General features: G+C 36.9%; 1 protein-coding gene across 1 annotated transcript in view; it reads left to right on the top strand.

Moving 5' to 3' along the window:
- Positions 1-23568, top strand: part of MALRD1 (MAM and LDL receptor class A domain containing 1) — a 600618-nt gene that overhangs the window by 501513 nt on the left and 75537 nt on the right. The window contains exon 37 of the mRNA XM_047755391.1: positions 3207-3273. Within this exon, the coding sequence (XP_047611347.1) occupies positions 3207-3273 (67 nt within the window). The remainder of the gene's footprint in view (positions 1-3206; positions 3274-23568) is intronic.

Raw genomic sequence — 23568 nt, 5'->3', positions numbered from 1 at the left:
TATTTGGATTCCCATGGAATCATTCTGATGTAAAGCAAGCATCAAAGCCAGTTTTAATGACCCCAGGAAAAAAAATGTGCAGCTGTGTGTATTTTGATGCCGAGCAGTATCAGACCCTCTTCTGGTATTTCAAAAAAACAAAAGTCTTATTTGAGGAAGATTAAAATTGTACTTTAGACTAAAAATAACCATTTTACAGTTAATCTAACAAGGTGTTTGACTATTTATGCTTTGTCATAGTGATGGGCTACTTTCAGGCAGACTAGCTAAGGTTTTGTTTATGAAGGAAGTTTCGCATCTGCTCTGTTCAGCTGAGCTCCCCCCCCCCACCGCCACTGTGCCCCCCCCGCCAATGCCTGAGGAGTATAGCTTTTTACATTCCTGTCCATCACTGCACTTCTCTCTCAAAGTTAAAGGGGGGGGGGAGTATTTGGGGAAGACAAGATGGGAAATATACCCTGGGAAAGCAAAACACTGAAAACTTTTGAAATAAAAAGGATACCAAAAACATGGTATATTTCAAGTTTGTTCCCCAAATGCAACCCTCTTACCATGTTCCTCTCTCCATCCTCTTCTGACTGGTTTGACAATCTGATTCTCTCTAGATGCTTCATTCCCCAAGTTTTCCTTCAGTGGATATTGCCTACATACAATTTCTGTTTTTGTTCTTCACTTTTGTAGCAATGCCTCACAGCCATCATCCTTCTTCTGCCCAAGTAAATAATTTCTCTCTCTCTCTGCTAGGTTAGTCTACTCCTATAAAGACAGGGGCTGTATCTGTTTGGCCCCATGACACCTAACACAATGATCTCAAAATGTTTTGAGAAGGAAGCTTGAAAAATGATGGTATCTGGAAAGCAGAATCTGATGCCTCAAATCCATATATCTAACCTATATTTCATCTGGGCCTCAGAACTACAGACGCTCTCCTCCATATACTTCTATTTGGATGTCCCTTAGATACCTAAAACACAGCATCATCATTGTCTTTAAATCTTCCTTACCCATAAACTCCCCAACTCAATGAATCAAGCCACCAGTTAGCCATTAGCCCAGACAGAAGTTTGAACATCATCACTGACTTTCCCAAATGATCACCGAGATGTTTCTATCTCAGCATTGAAACGTCTCACACATCCCCACACGTCTGAATACTCCCATCCCATCCCTCTCATTCAGACATTCCTGGATTGCTACTGGACTCTTAAAGACTCTTAAATTTTAGTCTTGGCCCTTCTCTTGACTGTAAACCCTGTAGCCCAAATTGTCTTTCTACAGCACCACGCATACCACGTCACTTCTTCAAATCCTGTCTCCTAGGATAAACTTTATACTCCTCAGATGATCTGGTCCCTGTGGATCTCTGACCTTGTCCTGTACCTCTTCAGATTATCAACAGTCCAACCAGGCTGAACCTCCCTCAGTTTCTCAAACACACCACACTCTCTTCTCAAGCACCTGTGTCTTTAGGCTTATCTTTATACACACACACACACACACGTGCACGCACACACACACATACACAACCCTTCCCAAATAAAAGCTTTTTCTGTAAAAGCTTTTCCATAAAAGATTTTCCTCATTCCCCAGATTTGACTTCTGTGCTTTCCTTGGTCTTCCTCTCACCCTTGTGACATTCATCCAAAATTAGACTAATTTCAATGCTGTATTTTAATCCCTTTGTCGCTGTTTTGCATCCTCCATGCAGCCAGAAGTTCGCTGAGAACAGAGACTATGCCTGTATCTTTTTTAGATCAACTTCTCTTAAACGCACACCCTGAGCCTGTGTTCTTCTAACATTCTCAACAACCCTCTGAGACAGGCACTATTTTAACCCTGTTTGACAGAGAAAAACCTGAGGCACAGAGAGATTAACTACCTTACTCTCCTTTACACAGCTAATAAATTGAGCTGAGATTTCAACTCAGGAGGTCTGGCTCCAGTGCCTGCAGCCTCAACAGCCACGTATGCTTTCTGTGTTATTTCTCCATACATATTCAGTGCCAGGCTGAGTGGCAGACATTGAATGGGGGCTCAAAATAGATGTGTAGGATTACAAATTAAAGGCAGCAGAGGTTTCCATCATGTATTGGAGTTATGATAGCCCAACCAGGGAAGAAGGGTCTCCTGCAAGAAAAGAGGTTAAAAAGCCAAGAAGAGAAACTTGGGAATCAAGGGAGCAGAGAAATTGAGAGGTCTTCATGGATCAGGATTGCACCCTGACAATACAAGAATACAGGGTAAAGGAAAGCTTGAGGAAGAGCTAAAATCCCTAACCACTTCTACAGCCATAACTATCTGAAAATATTTAGCTTCTTTTTATTTTTTTTTATTTTTAATTTTCTTTATTTTTATTTTTATTTATTTATTTTTTTAGCCTTTTAGGGCCACACCTGTGGGATATGGAAGTTCCCAGGCTAGGGGTCAAATCAGAACTACAGCTGCCAGCCTACATCACAGCCACAGCAACACGGGATCCAAGCCGCGACCATGACCTACACCCCAGCTCATGGCAACGCTGGATCCTTAACCCACTGAGTAAGGCTAGAGATCAAACCTGCACCCTCATGGATACTAGTCAGATTCGTTTCCACTGTGCCACAACAGGAACTCTTTAGCTTCTTTTTAACCTAAATACAAACCACCTTTGAAAATAAATGTTCATGCCAACCTAGAACTTGGGAATGATACGAGCAGCAAAATGAGCAGGGCCAGGGCAATGAGGATCAATTTGAGCTGTGCTGACATCTGTCACAGACGTGGAGGTAGGACAAGAAAGTGTACATGAGTGACATTTTATCACAATGACAGTCACCCATGCACAGTGTTTGTCTGCCATGGTAGACTGACTGCTGTGTGGAACTGAAGAAATGTCTCAGTAAAGAAAAAATTTCAGTGTCCTCACCAGTGTGTCATGCAGACATTTCTTAAATAAGTAGATTGTACCTAATCCACAGGAGAAAAAACTCCTCTTATGATCAAGCACTGTGCACATAAAGAAAATGAATTCTTCCGGGATGGGAGAGAGCACTGAAGAAATTTGGGAGGTACAGGAAGGGAGGCGAAAAGAATTCTTGTGCTTTTGGCCACTAGGAAGAAATTTATTCTCCACAATTAGATAAATGCAATGACTAGCAGTAATATGTCCTCCTTTTTCCTAGTAATATTTATAATTAACTGTGGTTTTTTGTGATGTTTCTTTTTAGAGTGTCCAAGAGGGTACTGCAGAAATGGTGGGACTTGCACAGTGGAGAACAATGGTCCTATGTGTCGGTAAGAAACACTGCATTTTTTTTTAGCATGTATATTAGTCATCTTACTTGAGGCTGGTATAATAGAACATCAGTGAATGTGTGGCTATTAAGGTAAAAATAGTGAATAATGGCACGATTTACACTTATCTGTCTGAATAAAGGAAAGGAAGATGTGACTGTATTTTAGAAAAGTATCAATTATTTCACATGATTTTATGTCTCAACATTTTGCATTGTATGGGATATGTAGCTTTAATAATACTTATTATTCCTTGTCTATAATATTTATATCAGGTTATAAAAACGTTTTATATGGTATCATCCAAGCTCAGACAAACTTAGTGCTATAGTTTCTACCTCCGTTTTTATCTCAAATTCCATGGTTTTCTTTTCCAGCAAGAAAGGAATAAAAATAACTCATAAGTAAAACCTTTCCCTGGTTTATTCAGTGGCTGTTTATGAGGAGCTAAAGTTAAGGTACAGATAAGGAATATATTTGCATACTTAAAGCAAAAATAAAGCAAAAACAATCCCTGTGATTTCTTCTAGGAATTATATTGCATATCGAAGATTGCTTGGGTTTATTTTTTTCTCTCGCCCTTTAGGGGATTTTGCAGAACAATTTTATAAGTTCCAAAGGAAATGATGCACATTCCATTGTATTTGTGTTTTTGACATTTTAATCTAGCAGACCACTGGATACATTACTTTGCTTATTAGAAAAATGATTGCAGGCTGATACTTAGGTCATAACACAGCAAACTGAAGGATCTGGAAAACGCTGATTAATAGTTGTCTAAATTCTTCTCTCCTTCTGAGTCAACGTTCCTATTTTAGGAAAAGTTGTTTATCCCTAAAATAACAAAACCTCTACCAATTAAAACAATAACAAACCTTTTTATGATGAAATATAGCGCTGAAATTTTATAATGAAATCTATTTCATGATGAAATATGAAACTATGATGAAATATCATTTCCATTGTTGAAATGGAAATATTAATGGGTTTCTCAAAGTGTCTGGATCTCAAATTCACTACATGATTTATCTCACATCATCGAAGCAAAATTATCCTTTCCCTGCATCAGTTTCCATGGAAATTAACTTACCACAGACTAAACCTGATGGAACTACAGGGTATGTTGTATTAATTCCTAAAAATTCCTGAAAGAAACTGAGAATGATGGCATGTTGAATATTTATTGAATGTCAGCTGAGTGGGTACAGTTATTTAGTGTCGGCTGTTTACAGTAAGGCAGTCCTACTTGTTGTCCTCTCGAACTGTGATGGTTAGACAAGAAAGCTCCCGACTGTAGTTAGCCTCAGCTGGGCAAGCAGAGTTTTGCGTTCTTGGCCACATCTTCTTGTGCGTAAATAAACTTTAAAACTTGAAATCCAGATGGTGATATATGAAACTTGTTTCTCTCAAGTGAGGACACTCTAATGGAGGGAGAAAATATGACAAGACAAATGAGAGAGGGCTGCTAAAGAAAGGAAGTTAATGCAGCAAAATGTATAATGGAATCCACTAAGCAGAAAGCCAGTCAGATATTTTAATATATTACTTTTGATAGTAAAGAATGCTTTACAAATAGCTAAATAACTATAATCAACTCCCTGGAGTAAGTGCTGTCTACTATGTAGGAGTAAAAAAAAAAATGACCTTTGAAATTTTTTTTTCATTTTATAATATGGTAGTCTCTTCATATTTTTGTTTCTTTAAAACTGTGAACTGCAAAAAACTATGCGTATCATCATAAATTTGTTGACAAACATAAAGTGGCATATGAGGTAAAAAGTAGAAATCCCAACACCTAAATCTAACACATGGGTAGTATGGCTTATAATCACAAACAACTACACACATAAGCACACACGCATACAAAAATGTGAATTATGCTTTATAGTGCACTTTGTACTGTGTTGTTTTTGTATTAAATCTTTTCATGAAATGTCATGCTGTTCTTCCCCATCAGTAAACATGACTCTAGATCGACCACTTACTGGCTGTGTAGTAGTGGGTAAATCTCTTCAGACGACTGTGTTCCAGCTTCTTTGGTATAACGGAGAGCATGACAGGACTTACCTCACAGAGTGGTTGTGAGACTTAAAGGGGTTAACATATGGAAGACACTCCACACAGAGCCTGACACATAAAAGACTTTATGGGAATGCTGGCCATCTGTATTAGTATGTCACTCTTTTATGTTGCATAGTATACAGTATTTAATATATGGGCTTGTCATCATTTAATTAGCCCCATTAATCCTACTAATGGTTGTTTGATTCTTAAATATTTTGTTTCACAATACCTTACAACACCCATCCTCTCACTTATCTTTGCACAATTCCTTATTTTAAGCATAATATGGTTTGGCATGGAAATGCTATAAAATTGGGTAGCGATGATTGTTGTACAATGATAAATGTAATAAAATTCATTGAGTGATTTTTTTAAAAAAGCATAAGATGACTCACTGAAATGCCAAATAATAATGTAAAACTATTTGTAATTGCACTTAGTGTCAGATTCATTGCCAGTTAAATTTAGTGTCCAGTTCATTTGTCACATACAGGTATTCATTTTTGGATTTAAGGTTAAATGAAGACAGCTTTGGAATACAGTTTTAGAGTAACTATAGGGCACTGTGGAAAGACGTTGGCTTTATGGGAAGCCCTATTCTCTCTTCCCTAAGAGTGAGAATTCATTTTCTTTGTCACCCAAAGAAGTAAGTATGAGGATCGAAGCCCACCTCTATCCAGGCCCTTGTGAATACAAGAATTTCATGGTTCCCCGGGGATGAATCCTGTCACAAAAGCCTTTGGGTTTCCTCTTGGGATCCAAGTGTCCCTGAGAAAGGTCCTTCAGGTTTTACCTGTAATCCTAGAGGAGAAAGACTTCATAAGGCAATTTGGGTTGCTGGGAGCTCATAATTATTCATAAGAGTAGAAAGTACTAGGTGATCCATAGTTTTCCAATACTCGAGTAAATACCAACACTTGGCATTTTCGAAGGCTGACGAAGCAAATCATGAGCCAAAAGAGGTAAATTATCCACCACCCAAGGAGACTTGATCACTATATTATTTCAATATACCAGTATGTTTGTTAGAAAAACAGAATGAGCAGAGTAATATCAATTCCAAATTAATATGGAAGGAAAGAGGTTACAAGAAAGTAAGAAAAAAAGGAAATCAAGTGAGCCAGGCTAAAAGAAAAAAGTAGAAAGCAGCATCAAATTAAAAATATATGTAGAACTATATGCATATATAGAATTTTACTATATGTATTTATTTTGTATGTATTTTTATTATATAAATATTGCTTATTTATATTTCATATATATTTAATTTCAAACAAGCGCTATATCCAAAAGAAGAACTGAAATAAAAGGTAAGAAGAAAAGACTTGGCAAATAAAATGAAAAATAAATAGGATGAAAATAAGATAAAAAGAATCTTTTGCATGGCACAAGAAAATACCATATGCAACATGAAAAACACATGGTAATCTGAGAGAAAATGCTTGTATCATATATCTTGGAAAAATGATAAATATTTCTAATACTTAACTATTTTAAAAGATAGGGAAAGCCCAAATATCATATTAAAAAAAATGGACAATGATTAGGTTTAAAATATATAAATTGATGCTTAAAAAGATGAAAAAAATCAACTTCATTCATGAGATAAAGACAAATTAAAACCATACTAGGATGCTATTTCCCACTTCTCTGATGAATAGCATATTCTCTTGGTAAAAATGTGAAGAAAAGATCACTTTGCTGGTAGAAGTGCAAACCAGTATAATTTTAATGGAAATGAATAATATATAACAAAACTACATATTCATTTATTTTTCAAACCTAACAATTCTACTTCCAGAATTTATACTGTCAGAACAACTCCAACATTATGAGAATACATGTCCACAAGGTTACTCTCTATAAGCGTTTTTAAAATTTGAAAATATTAGAAGCAACCTAAACACCCACATATAGGAGGATGGTTGAATAAACTATGATACATCCACACAACAGAGTCAATTAGAATGTGAAGCAGTTAAGGACTGTCCCTGGAGCCATGTGTGCGCCAGGTGTTCCCTGGGGCAAGCTAAAAAAAAGTAAAAATATGTAGTTATCATTGCTAGAACTAATGTATGGCTTTTCTTTCCTATGATTCAAATGTTAAAACTCTGACATGTGTTATTGTCACACATCTGGCACCTCTTAAGTGTTTGACCTGTCTTTGGCCTTCACACAAACCTACAGGGTAGATGATATTGTGTCTAACTGAGCAGGTAAGGAAAGGAGACTTTGGGAAATTAAGTAATTTTCCCAGAGCCAAAGAGCAAGAAAGGGGCCGGTGTCTGTGCTCCTAGGTTAGTGACCATGGTGTTTTTTGCATCTTTGGAGATTTGACTCTGTGTCTCACGATTTTATGATTGCAAGATTCTATGAGTATAGATTTGAATCAAATGTCTGAAGAAATCTAGAACATCACTTTATTTGTGTTTGGATGTTTGCTATTGACACACTCCGAATTTCTGTTCTTTTGAGGGTCCATGTTGTTTCTTTTTGCCTCTGTTACCCTTTTTCACCTTGACTACCTGAAAAACTCCAGATTTTTCTTTTATGTGCCAACTCGTGTAGAACTTTCATTCTCTTTCTCAGAACCCACATGCATATGAGGCATATCTTGCATGTAGCATGCAAAAGAGGACAGGAGCAGGACCTTAAAACCAGGTAAACCTGGGTTTGGGTATGAACTCCATACATCACTTACTAACTCCATGCCTTTGGATAAATTACTTAACCTTTTGCTAAGGAGGAGGAGAAAACGAACATTCACTGAGAAACCAACATTCTCTGCCATGGTAGAGCTATGAATTGAAAAGAGCTTCTGGAGTTCTCTTGTGGCACAGCGGGTTAAGGATCCAGCGTTGTCACTACAGCAGCTCAGGCTGCTGCTGTGGCACAGATTCAATACCTGACCCAGGAACTTCCTCACGCCACCAGCACAGCCCCCCCCACCCCCAACACACACACCAAAAAAAGGAAAGCCTTATTGAATGACTTCTGAAATGTGGAATTCATAATTGTTTTATCTACGTGAGAACACTCTGTAAAATGTCTTTAAGTGGAAAGCACAAGTAATCTGCTAATTTCTTACTTAATGTCATTGAAATTATCTCCATAGCAACCAACAATAGTTCTTTACTGGTAAAATACAGAACAAATTATCAAAATTTAAGATCATGGCCTCTGTTGTTACTTTTTCAAACATAGTACTGAAGTGCTAAGGACTATCAAATATATTTATAATAATACTTGAATGTTTTGTAAATGAAAATTATTTCAAAGTTTCAAGACGTCAACTTAAAGAGGAGGGCATTTAGGTATCTTTGTTGTACTAAGCTTAAGAGGCTATGGAGTTGTAATCTCTTCATATCCAGCACAGGAAAGAGACAGTTCTATGGGAAGATATTAATTGCCAAAACTGGCCCAAGAAAGTATATTAAAGTTGAGTATATTGAATGACATAGTAGAAATTTTAAGTAGTCCCTCTTTTCCAAAAGTTTAAATGTGTATATCCATTTAAAAAAAACCTGAAATTATTTTTTATTAAAGACAGGAAAAAAAAGTGTTTGCTGCCACTGAGATTATTCTGTTTGTTCAAGTGATTTTAGCCAAGGGAACAAGCAAGAAGAAGTCAGAGTCAAACATATGTAAAAGAAGAAATACAAATATTGTTGAAGATATTTGTAGCCTCGGAAATTCAAGCACATCAACTGTGACACTATTAGCATGATAAAAAGGGTTCAACAAAGTAGATGGATACAAGATAAATAGCCAGACTAAGTAAATTTCCTTTTCACCAGTAGGGACAACAATGGAACCAGATAATTAGAAAAGAGCTCCATTCTGAAATAGCAGCATCATTCTAATACATACAGACCAACCTTTAGCAGTAAATGTTTAAGGTCCACATGAAGAAAACTAAAGGTTCAAATGAAAGATACTCAAAGACCTGATAAGGAAAAAGTAAATGAACTTCTTTTAAGAATTATCAATATTCAATAGTGTACAAATGACAATTAACAAAGGAAATGTTTGGTGTTTTAGACTTTTGTTTTTGAAATAGACCAATGGATCTTAGTTATCACATAGGAAAAATAAATATAATATTTAAAGACAAAATTAAAGATCAGTATTTACTAGAGTTGATACAAAAGCTTGCTATGAAGTCATGGTTATAAATATTGTGGAGCTGGGGCAGAAACTGACAAATAGACTGTTGGTTAGCCATTTATTTAAAATATAGATTATTATTAACATTATACCCAAGAAATTAATCTCAGATTTATTAAATGTATAAATAAGGGAAATTTATGAAAATTCTTAGGGAAAATATGCAATAAGGGAATATGTTTACAAATTTATTTAATTTTAATTTCGTTAATTGTATTGCGGTGCAGTTGATTTACAACATTGTATTAATTTCTGCTGTACAGCAAAGTGACTCAGTTATACACATATATATATTCTTTTTCATATTCTTTTCCATTATGTTTTACCACAGGATATTGACTATAATTCCCTGTGCTGTACGGTAGGACTTTGTTTATCCATCTTGTACATAATAGTTCACATCTGGTGATGCCATACTCAGTACAGGAGTATTTTAAAATCTTGAAGAACGAAAGTCATTTTTAAGCTTAGTAGCAGCCAAAAAAAAAAAAAAAGATGAACAGGTTTGGAAATTTGACCACATGGATGATTCCTAAAGAGACATAAAGCTCCAATAATGGTAAAAGACACCATAAACAAGTGTTCTTTAAAACACCATGTGAGGCCCCAAGAAAGATAAACATCATATACTATAGATGGAGATTAGATGTAATATATACAGTGTTCCCTTAGGCAATAAAAATCATGCAATAAATGATAGACAAAGATTGTTTGCAGAAGGAATATAAATGGTCAGCACATATCTGAAAAGGTTCAGATCTGAATAAGTGCAAAGTTAAACCTTTGAAATCTTTACTTAACCTATCAAAGTAACAAAAAGTCTAGTAATAGCTACTGTTTGTGCGGATCACGAACCTTTGACCCTCTTTTAGGTAGATGATTGGAATATAACCTGTTTGTTTAGAAAGCTAAGTAAGGCAGCCCTTAGGAAAAGAAACTTTTAGGAAAGACAATGTGGCCATATCTATTCAAGGATTTTAAACTCGGCCACCTCATGTCTAGGAATCTAGCCTACTGACATGTTAACAAGAAATATGTAGATAAATGTGTTGATTTTAGCATTTTGCAGTACTATTTTGAAAACAAATTTTAATGTTCAAAACAGTGTAATGGGATATTATATAATAATGTTTTAATGGAAATATAAATCCTGACATAGAAAAGTATTTGTGTTATTAGGTGAAATGTGCAATTTCCAAAACCATAATGCATCTTAAAATCCTATGGAGGGGGGGAAAAAGTGTGTGAATGTGTGTATATGAAAGATGCAAAACAAGGATCGCAGCATGTAGATCAAAGTATTCAGAGTGACAAAGGACCTTCCAAAGGAGACTGGCGCTGGGGGAAAGGGCAATTTCACATTTTACTTTCTGCCTTTTCATTTTAAGAAGAACGGCTTTTGTAGCTTAGAAGTGCGTTTTTCCAAAAAGATCTTGAACACGGTAACAATATTTTAAAAATCGTAACATCTCTTAACTGTAAAAGGCAGAGTCCACTGGCCGCCTTTAACCACGTCTCCGAGGTGAAACGTGTTTGTCCCTGCATCTTCCTCCCCTGTTGTCAGAAAGCATTACACACTTTCTGCCTCGTGCAGAGTCAGACAAGCCAGGCAAACCAGGAATGCTCTTGAACACGAAGCAAATAATCTCTCTCCGGACGCCTCCCTCTCTGCCTCCCCCGCCCCACCCCCACCCGGAGCTGGTGTCTTCTCCAGTCCTTTTGCCCAGAGAGTCATGCAAATCAAAAGCACAGTAATACCTGATTTTCTTTCTCCGACCCCTTCCCAGAAAGAGGACCTCATGTTGTGTTTGTACACGTAAGTGTCCAATTGCTCTTAGTCTTTCCATGCCAGCCGTAAAATTGCACAGCTAAAAACTGCATTGCTTGGACGATTTGATGGAAGTGCCTCTTGAATGACCCGTTGACTCATTCAGGGAGGGCATCCTCCAAGGAAAAACATGGCCCAGATTCCGTTCACTGGTCCTTGCTGACAAGGATTTGTGATCCAGATATTTTCCAAAGTCTCTGGTATGACCTGACTGTTAAGTAGATAATTCTCTTCTCCTGGAAGAAAAGTGGTAGGTTATTTCTGGGGCAAGATCTCATGCCAAGGGACTGGCTTTGAAAGAGAACAAGAGATAGCTGTCCATATTATAAGGAGCGGGGACTTGAATAAACCTCACTGCTTCACTAGCCTCCAAATAGCTGCAGGGGACAGTGTATCTTCTTGATCGACGCAGCCTTTACTTGAACAGTTTTCCTAGCGTGTGCACAGCTGAGCTTTCTTGGGGGTGGCCGTTAATGGGGAATGACATCTTTTCTTTCTTTGCGGTGCGTGATGTGTGTGTGTTTGTGTTCGATGCACTCTGCTGAATGGGGGAGAGGGAGCCCAGCAGAGGCGCTCAGAGACCTGAGCTTTGAAGAATGCTGACAAAAAGTCATTCCTCAGACTGAATGTCCCTATTTCCCAAACCAGGCTCCCCAGTGGCACTGGAACTGCAGGCCATCCAGCTCTGCCCTGATCCTACATAGCTTTTCTTCCTGCTCACCCAGCATGAGTTTAACTATGTCAGAGTGGAATCTTTTGTGCTGTTGCTAGGTGGCTGATCTCTGCCTTACAGAAGCAAAATCTAGCAAATGAGGTAGAACTTTTTGAACTTATCCCTCTTCCTAGTGAAATGTTGACAGATCTAAGTAGTTCGGTGCATTTTAATTTTGAAACCGCCGTGGGACTTTTCTTATCCTCTGAAAGCCCTAGTTTATGTTTGCCGTGGCCCTAATCTGCCGCCCATCTGTAACTCCTAAAACGTAGGGCATCCTTTTGTATTCATCAGAGAAAGACTTTGTTTATTTTCCTTATTTTCACCAGGGGGGAAGAAGGAAGTAATGGAAATTGTTTATGTCTCCAAGTTTAGGATTAAATTATGACTACTCAGAATTAGTGGCTAGATTTTTATATAAGCTGTAAATCTGTAGGTCCATTTATCCTTCTGTTTATTATATATTGAAAAATAAAGAATTCTGAGAGTCAGATATATGAACACTAGAAAAAGGAGCAAACAATACAGAAAATAGTTTTATAGAAAGTGTGACAGTGTTGGTAGAAGTTCTTGCCTTTTCACTCTATGTGGGCAATGACTGATCACATGAAAGCATTGAATAAATACCACAGAAGCAGCAAGGAGAGAAGATAAAAGGCAAGAATAGGCATTTTGGTATTGACTAAAGAGAAATACATCCCTTTTGAATTGATCAAATGAAAAAATTTAAGATCACTTCCCAGCAAAGTTTTCGTTTTAGTGTCATCACTCTCTGACAATGTAGAGGACTAAAGGGGCATGCTTTCTGAATATATATGGGGAATTCTAATTTTGGAATAAGAATATTTTCTAATAATTACATTTTTTATTTGGTAGATAAAACTGAAAAACACTGCTCTTGTTACAGTGTCAGAAAGAGAATGTGTTTAGATTGAATGAAGACTTCAACATAGGAAATGAGCTTCTACATGTATTATTCTTTTCCATTTTGTTGAAATTAAAATTCATATTATAAAAATTTTCTCACTAGCAATGCAAATTAGAATGCATTATCTTTTTATATTGGTCATGGTTTTACTGATGTGAAGGGAATACAAGTAATATACATAAAAAGGTATATGTTGAGATATGATATATAATGTATTCTTTTTATGGTATATTTTTTTCACTAGGATAAGTCACCCTAGGAAACAAATATAGATCTATGATGACAAGGATTTTGCTTAGGTTTTTTTCGTTTGTTTTGTTTTTTACGGTAAAACATCACGATATATAAAATTTAATTAGTCATTTATTCAGCTCAAGTATAGGAAATATTCTGAGGTGTAACAGAAGGAAGAATGAACTTAGAAGATTGACCTTGACTAGACCACACTACTACTAGACTACTTAATAATTATATAGCAGAATTAGGAGCCTATCAGAAAAGGCAGTTCAGCCCAGATTGGCTGAAATAACAACACTTTCTAGAATACTTACTTTACTAAAGATATAGACAAGGTTAAAGGGATGGCAAGGTATGCCGAGACTCCAGGAGTCTAGCAACAGTAGAAAACCTAAATTGTGGGGACAAGTTATAGGTTATGAAGCCCAGTTCCTGGGGGGAGCTGGAACTGTGGGGAGGGGCCTCACAGCAGGAGTGATAGTTGGGGAAGCAGGCCCTGGCAGAGAAGCCAGAGGAAACAGATGAAACATACCCAAATTCTCTCTTATCTCTGCCTCCAAATGCCAACCCTGTCTCCCACTGGCTGACCCCAACAGAAAGCCAACCAGGGAATACAGAGGAGGATGTAATCCGTAGCAGTGCTTCTTCCTGGCCACGGATTAGGGAATAGAAAGAAGTGACCTTGGTAAATTTTTTAACCTTGGTGAATTTTTAAGGTCACAGAAGAGTGATCTTACATTTTTTTTTTTAATTTTTTAATTTTGTATCCATTAGCAAGCCCATCCAGCGTCTGGTAATACAGATCTGGCGACAGTGACTTAAAAACCTAAGAACAAAATTATTTTTAATAATAAAAATTCTGAAGATAAATAACTACTGGCATTGTTTCACTGGTTCAAAGATCCCAAAACTAAATCTGTGCTTCTGACTTTTATGTTCTGGACCTGCTGCTCCACCATAACAGGACAACTCAAAAAAAAAAAAAAAAAAACAGAAGGAAGGAAGGAGGGAAAGAGGAAGGAAGGAAGGAGAGAGAAAGAAAGAAAGGAATCAGTACAGAAGGAGAAAAAGGGGTTTAACCAGAAGCCCCATCTAACAATTTCCACATCTACCTCATTTTCCTAAGAAATGGACTGTGACAAGATATTCAGTAGAAGTTTAGATTAAGGAGTAAAGATCAGTAAAAGTATCAAGGTGTTAAGGTATTATGATTTTTTAAGTTACCTTCTGCAACACTGAGGCTATTGAAAGTTTTAAAGGATTTCCCTTTATAGCTCAGCGGTATGAATCTGACTCGTAACCATGAGGAGGACGTGGATGTGACCTCTGGCCTCTCTCAGCATTACCGTGAGCAGGGGTGTAGGTCACAGATGTGGCTCAGCTCTGGTGTGGCTGTCGGCCAGCAGCTGCAGCTCTGATTGGACCCCTAGCCTGGGAACCTCCATATGCCACACATGCTGCCCTAAAAATTAAAAATAAAAATAAAAGCTTTGTGGGAGGAATTTTATGGGAGTGGATTTATGAAGGTTTCTTGGCAATGCTGAATCCCACTCCATCGCTCAAGGCAAAGCACGGTGAAATTGGCTCTAAGAGACTTTTCAGAAAATGCTAGAATGTTTCTTGTCATTAAAGAGCTCACGGACTGATGTTTGTCACGTACAGGACATAGTAAAAGTGGTGGTTGGTGGTGGTGACTCTTGGCCTACAATGGCAGGGCAGAGTGAAGTGGTAGCAGGGGCTTTGGAAAACAACTGCATGCCTCCTCCTAGAAGTAGGTCAACAGTATACAAATCCTGGAGACAGAATACTCTGCTCATGTTAGTAATGTCAGCCTCGTGGTTCTGAAAAAGGTCTCCTCAAGGTGGTTTGCCAGAAGTTGAGGGGACCCCAAAGTAAAAGTAAAACAGCTTTCTGAAAAATTCAGTCTTTAAACACTTGTCAGGCCCGGAAAACTAGAAGAACAACTCAAGTAAGAATATTCTTTATCTGCTTTCCCTTTGCTTTCCCCAAACTCCAACACTGGGTGGAACAGAAGTAGCTGGGAGAGGAGGAGCTGAGGAAGAAAGAAAAGGCCACCTCACCTATTCTCAAGTGGGGCAGCCCTGCTAATGCTGGCCCCTGCTAAAGGAGTGGGAGAAATACAAGTCTGGAGTTTTGATTATTACCTAAGATTGAGCATTCAAATCACCAAGAGGAGGCTGGCTCTTGTCACTTAAAGTGGCCATCACATTATTGACTTACTTAAAGTGAGCAGGAAAGTCATGAGACCTACTGGAATTTTTATTTATATATGACAAATTTAAAAACCATGAAGACAAAATGGATTTTTTAAAATTATTCTAAAGCCATGCTTTTGCAATGAATAAGCTTAATAGTTTTTCAGGGTTGTTTGGGGGTTTTGGAGGGGGGAGGTTTTTTGTTTTTTGGGGGCTTTTTTTTTTGCTTTTTTGTTTTGAGGGTTTCGTTTTTGTTGTGTGTTTTGTTTTGTTTTTGTTAATGAAGGAGAGACTAGAGATGGGCTAGGAGCCCAGATGTTTCTTCCAAAGAACTCATCTGCAGATTGGGAACCTAGGGTCCTCAAACATGACTTCACAGCTATGAAAAAATAATACGCTGTAAAAAAGGTATGCAAGGTATAAACATTTATTAAGAAATGTTTGATTCCAGAGACTTATTTGTTGAGAGCCAAGTAAAAAGGACTATAAAAAAAGGCAAAATTGTCTGGACATTTGACCCCTGTAGAAGAATCAGTACCACAAATACGTCCAACATGAAATTAGAGGTGAAGCAAGATTCTGAACTCATGAAGTTGGTATGAAAGAAAATTGCAGTTGTAGCTTTGCTCTGCCCCTTTGATAAAAGTTGAATGCCTATCATACCAAAGAGCACAGATTGCTTTGCAATTGGTACTGTGGGAGTATGAACTATATATTTGAGATCTCTGGTATCATGACAGCACAGGAGCCTTGAAACAATGAGACTTGATTGGAGAATGAAGCGCAACCTATGAAAAGTAACCTAAAATCATTATTAGAGGAGAATCATGAGAGAGAACTCCAACTCAAGAAGAGCTCACATAATAACACTCTAAGGCAATAAGAAAATCTAATGATTAGAGAGACAGTAAGCAAAATTAACAAATGGGAAATACACTCTGGTGAAATTTAAAAAAAAAAAAGCATTTTAAAATAAATTTTAAATAGGTATATGGTAAAAATCCTCAAAAACTAAAGGAAGAAATCCCATTCATAAAAAAGCAAAAGATTTTTTCAAGTAAAAGGCAGCTATTATTCAAGAAAAACTGGACTGAAAACTAGTCATGGAAATTTAAAATAAAACCTCAAACTCATGGACATAGATAACAGACTTGTAATTTTGAAGGGGGAGGGTGAGTGAATGGGATGGACTGGGAGTTTGGGGTGAAATAGGTGTGAAATATTACTTTTAAAATAGATAAGCAATAAGGTCCTGCTGTATAGGACAGGAAACTATATATAATCACTTGTGGTAGGACATGATAGAAATTAATGTGAGAAAAAGAATATATAACTGGGTCACTTTGCTGTACAGCAGAAATTGACAGAACATTGTAAATCTGCTATAATAAATATTTTTAAAAAAATCCAATTCTAACTTGAACACAGTTGAAGAGAGAATTAATAAATTGGAAGGTATTATTAACAAATTGATTAAGTACAATGCAGAAAGACAAAAGACTAAAAAATATGAAAGGATAGTTCTGATATATGAACCCAGATTAATAAGCTTCAATATATGCCACTATGGTTTCTATAAAGGTAGAAAAATAGCGTATTAAAAAACAATATTGAAAGAATAAAGATACAGAGAATGTCTTTGAGTAAAATCATGATTTCAAACTTAGCACATAAAGTGCTACACAAATGTTTAAAACAAAGCAAAAAACTAAAATCCACCCTTTAATGCATCATAGAAAAATTGCAGGATATCAAAGGAAAGAGAATATTTTAAAAGCATTTGTAAGAAAAGATAAAAGTGCTTATGAAGTTTTAGCAATTAAACTGACTGTGGATTTTTCTCAATAGTAAGGATATCAGATGACAATAGGGAAAAAATGCTGAAGGAATATAATTGTCAAACTAGAATTCCATGTCCTGGTAAACTATTTAAAATAAGGCATGAGAATGAAATAAAAACATTGTTAGTCATATGGAGATTAAGAATATTTACTACCCATGGACTTTCCAATAAAAAAAAATAATAATAATTCCTTGTGAAGTACTTAAACAAAGGGAAAACTTTATTCCAAAGGGAAATTGTGGATGCACAAAATGTTGGTGATTAATGATCTTGGTAAATCCTTCTCTAAGTTTATTAAGTATTAACTCTAAAAATAGTACTCTTTGTTTTTTTCCTTTGAGAACAAGTTTTTCTTTTTTCCTTTTTTTTTTAATTTTTTTACTGTTATTTTCCCAATACAGTTTTTTTCCTACTGTACAGCACAAGGACACAGTTACACATACATGTATACATTCTTTTTTCTCACATTATCATGCTCCATCATAAATGACTAGACATAGTTCCCAGTGCTACACAGCCAGATCTCATTGCTAGTCTGTTCCAAAGGCAATAGTTTGTATCTGTTAATCCCAAACTCCCAACCACCCCACTCCCTCCCCTTCCCCCTAGGCAAACACACATCTATTCTCCAAGTCCATGATTTTCTCTTCTGTGGAAAGGTTCATTTGTGCTGTATGTTAGATTCCAGATATAGGTGCTATCATATGGTATTTGTCTTTCTCTTTCTGACTTACTTCACTCAATATGAGAGTCTCTAGTTCCATCCATGTTCCTACAAATGGCATTATGTCATTCTTTTTATGGCTGAGTATTATTCCATTGTGTATATATACCACATCTTCCTAATCCAATCACCTGTCTATGGACATCTGGGTTGTTTCCATGTTAAAAATAATACCCTTTTTAAAATTTGTTTTAAAAAGTCAGAACTAAAATCAGGAAATGAATAACATTAAGAGGAAAGAGAGAGTTCAGAGGGTTTTATGTGCTAAAGTCTTTTTTCATTTCAAAAGAAGATATATATTCCAAACATTTTTAGGATTTGAGAAATATTAGTTATGAATATATTTTTCATTGTTTTATTGTGATATATATAACTTTTTAATCATTTTTAAGTGTAGTGATTAAGTACATTCACTTTTTTTTTTCTTTTTGCCTTTTCTGGGGCTGCTCCTGCAGCATATGGAGGTTCCCAGGATAGGGGTCTAATCGGAGCTGTAGCCACTGGCCTATGCCACAGCCACAGCAACCCGGGATCCAAGCTGCATCTTCGACCTACACCACAGCTCACGGCAAAGCCGGATCGTTAACCCACTGAGCGAGACCAGGGATCGAACCTGCAACCTCATGGTTCCTAGTCGGATTCGTTAACCACTGAGCCACGACAGGAACTCCCACATTCACATTTTTATTCAACTATCAATCACTACCATCCATCTCCAGAACACTTTTCATCTTGTAAAACTGAAATTCTATTTCCATTAAACAATAACTCCCATTCTATCCCCTCCCTTGGCAACCACCATTCTACTTTCTGTCTCTTATCAATTTGAGTACTCTAGGCGCCTCATATAAGTGGAATCACATAGCATTTGTCATTCTGTGACTGGTGTATTTCACTAAGCTTAATGCCTTCAAAGTTCATCCGTGTTATAGCGTGTGTCTCAGTTCCCTCCTTTTTAAGCTGTATAATAACCCATTGTATGGAAATACTATCACATTTTGTTTCTCCATCCATCAATAGACACTTGCGTTGCTCACATCTTTTGGCTATTATGAATAACCTGCTATGAACATAGGTGTACAAATATCTGTTCGAGTTTCTGCTTTCAAGCTATAATGTATTTTAAAATATAAATATTACCACCAGAGAATAAAAATAAAGTGTATACTCTCAAAATTAACAGAAAAAGAGAGAGAAAATGAATCACAGTCTACCAATAAGAAACCATAAGAAAAAAAAAACTGAAACAAAAATAGTAAACAGGAAACACAAAAAGTAATAAAAACATTAAAACATCAGTAATCAGAATATATTTAAACATGAAAATTGCCTGTATAATGTTATTAATGATATTATTGGTTTAAAAAAATATCCAGTTACATGCTGCTTCAAGAGCTGTATATAGAAAGTCCGAAGAGAAAAAGGGCTGTAAAGCATATCCAAGAAAAAGTGATAAAAATAAAGCTGTTGTAGCAGTAAACTAGATAAAAAGGAGGGAAAAAATTAATTTAAAATAGGGATGAAAAGGGAAAAAAATTACGTAGGAATGAAAGTGGATAACAGTAATTCCTTACAAGAGCCAATTATATATATAGCACAGGGAAATCTACTCTAAAAACCTATATGGGAAAGAATCTAAAAAGGAATGGATATTGTATATGTATAACTGATTTACTTTATGGTACACCTAAAACAACATTATACGTCAACTATATTCCAATAAGTTTTTTTTTTTTTTTTTGTCTTTCTGCCTTTTCTCGGGCCGCTCCCGCGGCATATGGAGGTTCCGAGGCCAGGAGTTGAATCGGAGCTGTAGCCACCGGCCTACACCAGAGCCACAGCAACGTGGGATCCAAGCTGCATCTATGATCTACACCACAGCTCAAGGCAACACCAGATCTTTGCTCGACCCACTGAGCAAGGCCAGAGATCGAACCCACAACCCCATGGTTCCTAGTTGGATTCATTAACCACTGAGCCATGACAGGAATTCCCAATAATTTTTTCAATTAAAAAAAAAAAGAATAATTCCTCACAAACTTAAATGTACACAAACAACACAGCATTAAAATACATATAGCCAAAATTGATCAAGCTACAATTTCCATGATTGAATAAATGTCTTAAAGGATGATATTACTATATTACTTTCTTAATAAATTTTTAAAAACACATAAAATTAGGAATTATCTGGAAAAACTAAATTATCATAAGTGACTTATGAATAAACAAAAATAATCACCTTAGATAAATCAAATAAATAGATAAAAAGTCTCCCCCTTTAAATGGCCATTGAAACCAGACAAGTTTTTTCTTTCTTTAATGTGAAATATATCATATATTTAGATAATTGAAGAAAACATGTTAATTTATGAAATAATTACAAAGCAGACTTCCATATCTGATGGCTTTAAAAACGATCTTTACAAAATCTTCATGGAAAACTTATCCCTATTTTATACTGACTATTTCAGAAAAACTAAGCGAAGTAGAAAAACCATCCTACTCACTTTATGAGACAGGCTAATGTTGATGCCAACAAGGGATACAGACAAAGCAAAGAAAGTATAGAGTGAGTTTACTACTAAACATAAAGGCAGAAATCAAAAGTGGAATATTTATTAGCTGAATTTATCAACTGGTACCAGAAAAAGTTACTTGCTCCTAGTGAGGAAAAGGAGCCTGCCACTAGTGGGTGAAAAAAACTGGATTTCTTGGAGTTCCCTTCATGGTGCAGTGGTTAACGAATCCGACTAGGAACCATGAGGTTGCGGGTTCGGTCCCTGCCCTTGCTCAGTGGGATAAGGATCCGGCGTTGCCGTGAGCCGTGGTGTAGGTCGCAGACGCAGCTCGGATCCCGCGTTGCTGTGGCTCTGGCGTAGGCTGGTGGCTACAGCTCAGATTCGACCCCTAGCCTGGGAACCTCCATATGCCGTGGGAGCGGCCCAAGAAATAGCAAAAAGACAAAAAAAATAAAAAATAAAAAATAAAAATTCTAAAAAAAAAACTGGATTTCTGGTCTACCTGCTTTCAGGTCAGAGTAAGGGCAGTCATCAATGGTTTATAAATTAGTTATATGGTCAAAGTTCTGTTTGAGGAAGGTTAATGTCCCATTCCCTCTACAGAAATCAGAAATGAATCAGCAAACATACCAGCCACATGCCAAGGTGGGCCCTGAGGTTAAGTCACATCACTGGTATGTCTGGAGGTAGATGCCATCGTCAAAACAAATTGAGATCACTCAGTACTAGAAAGGCAGCATCATGTAGCAGATCAAAGAATTCAGGAGAGAGGGCAAAAGTTTTAGTCCTAAAGCTCTACGAAAAGAATGCTGAAGATATATAAGCTAAATGTTTAAACAAAGGCAGGAAATAAGGTCATGTGTCATGGGACACTTTTTTCTCCCCTACTGATTTTTCTCCATGGATTATAACAATGTGAAGTATACTAAGGCACAGAACAAAAAGTTAGATGGGGATGACATTGGAGAGAATGCTTAATGAGACTGAAATGAGTCATAAAAGTTATAGGCACACCTTTCATCCAAAAGTAAAGTGATGCCACATTAAGGGAGTAGCAGAAAATTAATTTTGGCAAAGAGATTTTAGAACTTACTAATTGATTAAATATGAATGATGGATGAGAAAGAAAAGGGAAGAATGAAAGATGACCCTAACCCTCTAATAACTTGGAAAATGGTAGCACCATTAAACAGGAACCTCAATGTCTAGAAGAACAGTTGTTTTCAAGAGAAAAGACCTACTATTCTGTTCATCTCTTCAGAAAGTGTATTTCCAGCTACTTCAGGAATGTGAACCAAGAAGTCCTTCACCAGAACTAGGGTTTGTTTGCAATTATTATGGCATTTTTTTTTAGCCTTTGCTCTTAGATTCCAATGAGGTCACCTCCCACAAAAGATTGCCTGTGGAAGCTGAGTGTTTGGCAAGAGTCCTAGAGAAGGAAGCCCAGACTCAAACCATAAGAAACATGTCAGCAAACAGTTTAACTTCCTTTGTGTCATGCGGATAACCAGAGTAACAGGGAGACGAGGTTTTTGGTTTTTTCTTCTTAATTGAAGCCTCATGAAAAGTAAATTCTTAAACTTTGCTTTATCTGAGGGGGGAAAAAAAGGAAAATAATTGAAAGCTCCATTAGATGTATAGAAAGTAAAAATTAGGAAGTCGAGGTGGACAATGGTCCAGAAGTTCAAATACAGACACAGATAAAAAATGTAAAAAATGAGGAATGTTATTCTCTTTAAAAATAAAATTGAACAGCACAGAGAAAAATTTAGTCTCGATACTGTGCTTTTATTTTAGAAAAAAGCATCCATCACGTCACCAAATAAATGGGTGTAGATCGCACCACCAACTGTACATAGATGAATGGAACTCTTGTGCTTATTGGTCTCTAAGATGCTGGCAGGATGTAGTCATCTTTATATTATGGTCTGGATTAGAAAAATGGCTGAAATGAAGCAGTTCAAATGCAACAGACTGCTGGTTCTTTGATCCCAACAAGAACTCTGTAAAATATCTCTCTGTCCACCACACATGGAGGTTTCCATACCCTTTAAAGTAACTTTTTCCCAGCCCACACCATACATTTGAGGAAACATGCAAAAATAAATAAATAACATTTCAAAATAGAGTTTGACCCGCTGCAGTATCCCTGAGGGAGTGACTGAAATCTCAGTTTTCCATTCGTTCAGTGCACAAGAATCTTGGCTTGTATCTCTAGTCTTCACCGTAAAATCAGTGGGAGAAATTGCAGATACATGTTACTTCATTGGTGTAAGGAATTAAGAAAGGATGGATGTTGGGAGTTCCCCTTGTGGCTCAATGGGTTATGAACCCAACTGGTATCCATGAGGATACAGGTTCAATCCCTGGCCTTGCTCAGTGGGCTAAGGATCCGGTGTTGCTGTGAGCTGTGGTGTAGGTCACAGACAAGGCTCAGATCCCCAGCTGTGGCTGTGGCATAGGCCAACAGCTGCAGCTCTGATTCAACCCCTAGCCTGGGAACTTACGTATGCTACAGGTATATGGGGGAGTCGGGGGGGAAGGAAAGGATAAATGTCTAACAATTGAACTATATTTTCTTAGATCATATTTGCGATGTATATGCCTCTGGCCAGCAGCTGTCCACTGTATCATCTTCAGTATACAGACAATTTGAATGCTTTTCACTCTGCAAGACCAGATATAGTTAGTCACTGCTAACTAAACTTTGGAGTTGCTGTTGCCCTAAAGATTCACTATGCCTATATACAACATACATCAGAAAAAAACTGTTTTTTCAGGAGTAGTGGTAGTGGAGGTGGAGGTTATTTACACAGTAGAGCTGGGCAAATTAAATTGAAACTAGCTCAAGTCACCTCCCCTCGCCTCATCTCAAATGTATTTTAGTAACTCCCCCCACTGAATATGGTGCCCACCAGGGGGCACTGCTTCATTGTATTCTATGCCTCAGCTGCTATTTCCAGAACTCCCCTTTCTCCCTTGCAGTATCCAATAGTGTCTCCAAACCTGAGAAAGAAAAGTCTGTTTTAATTTTTTGAAATAAACATCTAGAGG

Source organism: Phacochoerus africanus, chromosome 12, assembly GCF_016906955.1.
Source record: "Phacochoerus africanus isolate WHEZ1 chromosome 12, ROS_Pafr_v1, whole genome shotgun sequence".
NCBI classification, from domain to species: Eukaryota; Metazoa; Chordata; class Mammalia; order Artiodactyla; family Suidae; genus Phacochoerus; species Phacochoerus africanus.
Note: the sequence above shows the minus strand (reverse complement) of the source record. Positions and strands in the feature narration are given on the sequence as shown.